General features: G+C 32.8%; 1 protein-coding gene across 2 annotated transcripts; it reads right to left on the reverse strand.

Annotated features, from left to right (window-relative positions):
• Positions 1 to 5,196: 5,196 nt before the first annotated feature.
• On the reverse strand, positions 5,197 to 7,171 carry LOC141529806 (uncharacterized). Of its 2 annotated transcripts, XM_074246508.1 has the most exons (7): positions 7,051 to 7,171; positions 6,552 to 6,745; positions 6,144 to 6,326; positions 5,941 to 5,994; positions 5,574 to 5,867; positions 5,428 to 5,496; positions 5,197 to 5,341 (listed from the first exon to the last, which is right to left on the reverse strand). In XM_074246508.1, exons 2-7 carry the CDS (start codon positions 6,730 to 6,732, stop codon positions 5,304 to 5,306), a joined length of 819 nt encoding a protein of 272 aa, XP_074102609.1. In that variant the 5' UTR covers positions 6,733 to 6,745; positions 7,051 to 7,171; the 3' UTR covers positions 5,197 to 5,303. The 2 variants fall into 2 exon arrangements, with proteins under 2 accessions (XP_074102609.1, XP_074102610.1); XM_074246509.1 differs by lacking the exon at positions 5,428 to 5,496.
• Positions 7,172 to 8,824: the final 1,653 nt, after the last annotated feature.

Genomic DNA, 8,824 nt, shown 5'->3' on the forward strand with positions numbered 1-8,824 from the left:
TCCGATTTTAAATCTATTGACTTTAGCTTTATTTTTATCGAATCTAATTTTCTCATAATTAGCATTCTCTTCTATACTATCGATCGCTCGTTGTCTTACATTAGAGATATCAATTTCTTTTTCGTTGTCATCAACTAACAATCCATAAGGTCTTGCTTTCTTACCGATTAATAATTCTTACTCTTGCCATGGGCGATTATTAGATTCAACAGTAGTGAACATATTTTTAGCGTACTCATCACACGCTCTACTTGACCATTTGCCCGACTAGTACCTGTAGCTATTAAATGCAAAATAATATTTAAAGATTCACAAAAACCTTTAAAGTCTTTTCCAGTAAAACATCTACCTTGATCGGCAATCACACGAGCTGGGACTCCAAAAATAAATATTGCAGCCTTTAAAGCTGTGATAACACTATGACTGTCAATTTTGCGAGTATGATGTAAATAGACATATTTGGTAAAACCATCAACAATAACAATAACGTATTCTTTGGTATTATTTTTACCACTCAATTTACCTGTAATATCTATATGCACAGTATGCCAAGGTATGCGGGTCTTGGGGATGGGATGCAACTCAGCTTGAATTTTACCTGAGTGGGTTTTAGAGAGTTTACAAGTAATACAACTGTCAACAAATTTCCGTACATATTTAGACATACCCTCAAACCAGTAATATTCATAAACTTTATTGAGTGTTTTATCCCAACCCAAGTGCATCACAGACTCATGTACGTGGTTAATAACGGACCACCGAAAAGCTCGAGGTACGATCGGCAAACAGATGGTTTCACCTTTTCTTTGTATTTTTCGGTAAAGCGTACCGGCTCTAATCTCGTAAGATTTTGAGAGGTCTTCCGATAGCTCATCATTTTGTAATTTAGTGACTGTTTCCGAAATTTCTGAATCACGCCGTTGTTCGGCAAGGAGCCAATCAATTGATATTTCCGCGAGTTTTACACGTTTCTCTTCAATTTTATTAACTTGTTTTGACAAATCAGGCAAAGGATTTCGAGAGAAGAAATCCGCGTGAGCCATGTATTTGCCTTCTCTATAAACTATATTGAATTGAAAAGCTTGTAAATAAGCCCACCATCTATGTACTCTATCGTTAAGGTCAATCTTATTTTGGGAAGTCTTTAAAGAATTGCAATCAGTCACAACGGTAAATTGTCGTCCGTGCAAGTAATGCCGAAAGTGTTTTATTGATTTAACAACAGCCATAGTTTCAAGTTCATAGGAATGATACCTGGACTCGGCTGGACTTGTTCTTTTACTAAAATATTCAATAACTTTATTTTTACCATCTACTTTATGCATAAGTATTGCTCCGTACCCATCGGAACTGGCATCGGTATGCAGTTCTATGGGATAATCCGGGTCAAAAATAATTAAAACGGGTTCATTGGTTAAAATACGAATTACTTCTTGTCGAACATTTTCATGTCCCTCAGTCCATTCAATATATTTTTTACCTGAGGTGAGTGCATATAAAGGTTTCATAATTTGTGAAAATCTCGGGACAAATCGTCGGAAGTAAGACGCAAGGCCAATAAACTGTCTAAGCTGGGTAACTGTCCGAGGAGCGGGTAACAACGTTAAAGAATTTATTTTACGAGGGTTTGGACGAACTTCCCCATCTTTAATTTCATACCCGAGATATGAAACAGATGTTTTAAGGAAAGAACATTTTGAAAAATTAAATGAGAATCCCGCATCTATAAGAATTTTTAATACCATTCGAAGTCTTTCAGACGCTTCCTCTATTGTATCCGCAATTACTAATACATCGTCTAGGTAAACTACAACGTAAGTATACGCGAGCTCACCTAGTGCTTTTAAAATTGCTCTTTGGAAAACAGAAGGAGCGTTTTTAAGCCCAAAAGGCATTGTTAAAAATTCAAATTGGCCATCAGGAGTGACAAATGCCGTACGTTCTATAGATTCTGGATGTATGGGAATCTGATGGAAACCGCTGGCCATATCTAAACTAATATAAAATTTAGCTTTTCTAAGTCGCGGTATCTAATCTAAAATAAGCGGCAAAGGAAATTTATCTGCTATCGTGTTTTTATTTAATTCACGATAATCAACGCATAAGCGGTCTGATCCATCTTTTTTCTTAACTAGTAAAATAGGGCTAGCAAACGGTGAATTACTAGGACGAATAACATTCGCTTCAAGCAATTCATTAATTCTTTTTCTAACTATTTGTTTCTCTTCTACACTAAGTCTATATGGCCTTCTCTGTACCGTAATACTCGGATCAATTAAACGTATTTCAAGTTCACCACCGTTAACGTGAGTACGAGGGAAGCCCGTGATGAAAGAACTTTCATATTCTTTTAATATTGAAACTAATCTTATTTTATCGTCTTTATCAACATCGGTATCAACGGTATCAAAATTGATGATTTCAACTTTACTACATTCATTTATGACTTTAGATTTACCGATATTAAAATTAAGTTGGGAAATATTTACTTCAAATCCCAAGCTTAAAATTTCTCGACCAATTAAAATATTTTCGTTCAAATATTCATCCGGGACAACGTGAAAAATAATCTCTAATGTAAACGAATTCATAATAACGGTAGACAAAATTTGCAAATTACAATTTACTGCAACATTTCCGATACCCTTTAAAATTACTAATTCGTTGACTCTTCTTCCCGAGAACTTGAGAGCAATCGATTCTTTTATTAATGAGCATTCCGCTCCCGAATCAAAACAATATGGAAACGACTCACCAAGATGGTTCAGAATACCCGTAGGAGCTGCTACTGTGCACAGATTTACACAACGTTCGACGCCACCGTTGTCCTTGTTGTTTCCTGGACCGCTACGACCGCTGCCTGAAGCCGTACAGTTTGGCGCAATATGGCCAGCTGCTCCGCATTTGAAACACGTCACAGGACGCGATGACGAGGGTGATCCTTGGCTGCCACGATAGTTACTGCTTTGCTCTACGTGTTTCTTCTTAAATTTAGGACACTCAAACTTCTTGTGACCTATATCTCCAGAAAAATGGCACTTCACTGACACCGCTGGCTTGAAACGCTTTGAATCCGGTGCAGAAGAGTTATCTGACGCTGACACGGGTCTTTTTCGAGTGTAGGAAAAGCCTCGCATTTCACTCAAAAAGTCAACTTCCGTTTTGATGTCGGTAGTCAATGCCACGCGCTTCACCCGATTGTCAAGGTGAGTCAATCGCGCAAGCACAACCGGATTGATAATTTCGTCGACCAATAAAGACCTCCAGCGAGCCTTCAGCGATGATCAAAGTCGAATGCCGAATGCACCGACACTTTCATCCTTGGTTGGTAACTCCTGGTGAAGTTTCAGCACGACCGCTGTCGCAGTTTCCTGTCCACCAAAACGTGACACGAAAAGTTCTTTTAATTGCGGCCACTGTATACCCGGAATTGCTGCTTGAGTCAGCCACTGAGCCGCTGAGCCTTCCAAAGCTTTACTAAGCGCCGATATCAATCCGCTTCCTTGGAGAGGGTTTTCCAATAGGCACAATTCTGTTGCTGAACACCATGCAACAGGATCCGATCCCGCACTCTCTGGATTGAACCGCGGTAAAGAAACATTATTCTTTGTCAAAGACGGCTTCGGTAAAAAATTCTTCATAAGCTCGAAAAATGTATTCCACTGATCGGGTGCTGGACCAGATGGAGACGATCCCACTTCTGATGTCAGAGAGGCAGGGGTTATTGTTGGGGATTCGGTATTTTGTGATTCACTCATTTTTATTATTACAATTAATTAATATTCACAATTACAAAAAGATCAATTATTACGAATGAGTAGATAAACTCGTACAAGGTTAAGTTAATTCAGGCCGCAAACAATATTAATAATATCTTGCGATTGACCGGGACTTAGGAAATAACGAATTCGCGATCACCAGGACGTCTGTTCGATCTCGATCTCAAAGCAAGAATGTCTTTTCAAAAACTATTCTCAAATAGTCTGCCTGCTGCACATTTCTCTTTTCCTTATTAATTTTATGATACCCCTATCGTCCTGGGATCCCGACTACGTTGACAACCATGTGCCTACCTAGGTCTAAGCCTACCGCAATAAAACATTTTAGTTATATCTTATTTTACAAAATATTAAAGTAACAATACATTTCTTAAAATAACTAAAAAAATAGAAATATTCTAAAGAATATTCTCATCGCTTCGTCAGAAAATACTCCACTGTACTTTACTCTCCGACATATATATATATATATATATATATATATATATATATATATATATATATATATATATATATATATATATATATATAATATAAATATAATATAAATAAAAATAATTTTTTTTAGATATACAAGTACATGGAGTGATCATTTACTGGTACATGAGCATCTATTGGGGATTTTACCTTACGATTAAACTAATTCATATTCTATTCAATATAATGAGACAAACTGAGTCAGAAAAAAATAAATGTTTTTGACTTCCGATAGTTGCGTTATTTATAGGATAGGCAAGCTTTACCTGTAATCAATTTTATAAATGTTAATCCGTCGATCTTAATCGTATTTTTGACACCTGTCCAACTCATTTTATATACAATCGTATCAGAAACAGTAAACACTAATGTGTTCCTTACATGCTTTTCAAAACTTGCACCACCAAGCTGTTTAATATTTTCTCGCTTTGAAATAATAACAGAGAAAATAAAAGTAAAAGATTAAAATTATAGCATTGAAAAAAAATAAGTGTAGGACATAAATAAATAATAAGCAGCGATAAATTGATTATCGTAAAGTAAAATAAATCAATTTCTTAAGAAATGAAATCAATAGTAATAGTTAATAGATTTGAAGTTAAATTTGCAATAAAAAAAACTTACATATTGAGTAGATGCGACCACATTTTGAATTTTACTCTCAAATGCTGCCAACTGACTTCGAGTTTGGATCGGCAATCCAAAATCTACTGTTTCTCTGACAGTATCATTATTGGCATTATTATTTTTATCTGATATTGTTAGATAAATCGACGAAATCAAAGCTTTTAAGCTTTTTAGTTCACTCAAATTTTCCTGTCCAAATTTCACACAAAACTTTTCCTGTCCAAACATGAATATTGAAAGTTTTTGAAAAATGTATGATAGTGATAATACAAGTAAAAATCTGAACATTTTATTACTGGATTAATACTTACGACAACAGCCGTGATCATGAGTATCTGAACCAGGCAAAGACATCTGGTCATCATCTTTAAGTTCTACAAGAGGTTGAATAGGGGGAGGAGACGGTTTTTTAATGCTTGATTAACGAGAGTGATCCCTGATGATTCTGAGCGGAATATCTGTAAAATAATAATTTTACAAGACAAAAATTAGAAAAAGTGATATAAGTATTTAAAAAAAAATTAATGAGATAAAATTAAATTACTGGATTTCTTAATACTTCTTATCTGAGGTATTGCACGCGGAGATACGTTCAATGAATCTCGAAGATTTTCTGATAAATAAAATTTAAATTAAGTTGATAAAATAAAATTAACAAAGGAAAAATATTTTTTTTAAATGTGACCATACCAATATTATCGAAGTCGTTATTTAAACGAGGAGACTGAGCACCATCCTTCCGAAAAGAATCAGGATCTTGTGATAAACTTGTAGGCGGAATCTCAACTAAATCATTATCAGTATTTTTCTCATTGGTATTATTAAAAGAGCTCATAGATTTATAAGTTGAATGTGAACTCTTGATTTGATTTTCACTTGTACTATGATGAGATGATATAGGAGTTTTAAATGTTGGTGGTAGTTGCTGATCCTTTTGGCTCACGTACGTGGCAGGTGGCATTGGTATATTATTTATTCCGCTATCTGAAAATAAAGTGTTTTATTAGTAAGGAACAAAATAATTATATATAATTGAACAACTTTATTTGTTTCATACCCTCATTTTCAGAAGAACTTGACGCTGATATTATCCTCTTTCTACTTTTGGTTTCTATACAATAAATAAAAGAAATATTATAATTATTATATAAAAGATTTTAGGTAAAGGTAAAACAAATACTATTTATTTTTCTTTTCAATTTTCATGCAATATTAAATTCTACAATTTAATTCAAACTAATGCAAACAAATGATCCTTACTTTTTTGTATAGGCGTCGATTCGTCTTCTGTATCACAATAGCGTAAAGGTTTATTGCAGTTTCTTTTTCTTTTTTCTACCATTTCTAATTTTTTATTTGTTTTAACAGCAGTAAAACCTTCATCATCATTTGTAGACAGATTTAGGGCATCTAATTCGAAATCACGCGCTTCGTCATATGCCTCTGTTATAAAAAAATAATGATAGTTTTATTAATTATTATCTCACTATTGATATAAGGTATGATGTAATATAGATAATTAGATAATTAAGAGCCAATAGTGAGTTACTGCAAATATTTGTATATCCATATTTGAAAGTTAAAGTACAAAAATACATGGAGAGATTTTAACCAATTATTCCTGATCAACGAACTACATATTTTACTGTATAGTATAAATAATTTTACCAAATGGACCGCTGAGTTGAACATAATTATAAGTGATCCAATTATCTTTAGGGTTATCAGCTCGAATAATTAGTAAGCTAGCATTTTTTGTTTTTGCCCACTTAAAAGTTCGAGAATCTGAATCTACCCATGATGCAGGTACGACTGCAGACGTTTTATCCCAAAAAACTACGTAATACATCTTGGGTTGAATCCTAAAAAAAATATTAAATCAGAAATTGAAAATATTTATTAAATTTTAGCGCATTCTAAATTTTATTTGACACTTTTGAAAATACGATGCTGATGAGTTTTTTTTTAAATTAATCAAATCATCTATGTATGTATTAAATTAACAAAATTGTATACAAATGTTTAAAGTTAGTAATAATTTAAAAAGTTAAATATTTTAACTGCATTTAATTAAAATAGCGATGAGCATCGTGTTACAACAATTTTATATAATTTAATTAGTTATAAAATATGAAAAAATGTCTTTATAACCTATATTCATACTTACAAGTTTATTTATTCGGCAATTTAATTCTTGATAACTAACTGAATAATAAGAATCACAAATAATATTAATTATATTTTCAACTAGTATGTTAAGTCAAAAATACGTTTACGTTGTAATAATTGAATAAAAACACTTAGCAATGCCGAACGAATTATGATGCAATTCACGCTTGTCAACAATCACTCTTTTATGGATGAGTGAGAGGTCCGTAGTATATAGAACAAAAATGGCCGCTGTTGGCGCGAAAAGTACTAACAATTCAATTTTTCGTATATTCCAATTTCGAATTATTTTTGAATTGAACACCAAATTTATTTTTGAAAAAGTAACAAATTAAAATTGTTTTTTAAAAATGATTTAAGGAAATTCAATAAATCTGAAAATAGCAGAAATCTGAAAATTTTTAAATGTTTTATTAACAAAAAAACTAATACAAGGAAAATTATAAAATAAAGAAATTATGAGATATCTATCAATTTCAATGTCATAAAATTATATGAAAAAATTATGTCGTACTATGATTCAATATCTGAATGGATTAAAGGTAGAAAACAAAAACTCTCTTTATAGGGGATGCAAACTGCTTTCATTTTTACTTCTTCAGCACTAAAAAGCGTTGGTTGAGACCACGTATTTCCGACGTATACATTTAATTCAAGTGAACTGACAGGATAATTTGGAAAGCTAACAGGATCTAATAATGATACTCCTGTCAAACTTATTTTACCATCACTCAAACTAATATTTTCTACTCGAAGAAGAACATTGTTTCTTAAATAACAATACTTATCACCTTGATTTTTCAACGACAGCGAAAACTGTTTAAAACGTATTATATTATAACAAAGAATGTTTAAGTTTTTAGACATTACTAAATTTTGCTCAGTTACAACTGGTTGATGGTAAGTTTGACTGCTCGATGGAGTGCTGCATAAATTAGTTTCGACAATTCTTCTGGACAATTGCTGTAGAGGTTGAGCTGCTTTTTTTAATTTTTTTTTTAGAATGTATAAGTAACTCTCAAATGAAAAAGCACTTATAGAATCAAGATTTCCAAACTTTAAAACATCGTCAGGCAAATGAATTAAATTGTGAAAATTATATACTAAAATTTTTTCTCCGTATAAAGTTTTACAATTTTCAACAAAGTACATCAACAAAGACCTTGCATAATCATTATTACGTAGACAATCTTCCTCGTGACTTAAAATTCTAATAGAACAATGTAATGAATTGAAGTGGACTTGGTAACTTTGTGGTAAATAATTTGAGAAAATAATTGGACCTATATACAATAAAAATTGACGAAACTCTGTCGCCTTAAATCTATCTACATATTGCAACTTTCGTGGTTTTCTTGCAAATTCTTGGGGAATCCATTTTGCAATCTCCACTAACTGCTCAGAAATTTTCTCAATTTGTTTTGCTGACCATTTATGTGCGTGAGGACTTTTTACAAACGTTACCAAAATCTTTTTCATCACTCCAAGACAGCAGTTGTGCATGTAGTCAATTGGAAACTGGGAAACCATGCCTATACCTGCTTCTTCAAATGGTGATTGGCCAGTATGATGTTCTTCATCAACACGATCAATAAAATTTTGATCCGTACGTAAAGGTGCATTTACGTTCAGAAATAACATTCTATGATCTATGTAATCACCCTCCTCTCTACATTTTCCGCATCCATAATATCCATTGTGTAATTTTGTACAAGTAACGAAGGACCTTGCTGGACTATCACAAATAACAGCCCTTGTGACGACGTTAAAAT

This window comes from Cotesia typhae, unplaced genomic scaffold (genome assembly GCF_013202065.1).
Source record: "Cotesia typhae breed Kobodo isofemale line unplaced genomic scaffold, CoteBio_Ctyphae contig_48, whole genome shotgun sequence".
NCBI classification, from domain to species: Eukaryota; Metazoa; Arthropoda; class Insecta; order Hymenoptera; family Braconidae; genus Cotesia; species Cotesia typhae.

Bases quoted from the DNA above. Each gene is read 5' to 3' on its own strand.
- LOC141529806 (XM_074246508.1), bottom strand. From the start codon at position 6,732: ATGTATTACGTAGTTTTTTGGGATAAAACGTCTGCAGTCGTACCTGCA. The intron at 5,868-5,940 runs GTATGAAACAAA...CTTTATTTTCAG, and splicing joins AAGTTCTTCTGAAAATGAGG to ATAGCGGAATAAATAATATA. The intron at 5,497-5,573 runs GTATGGTCACAT...TTTATTTATCAG, and splicing joins TAACGACTTCGATAATATTG to AAAATCTTCGAGATTCATTG.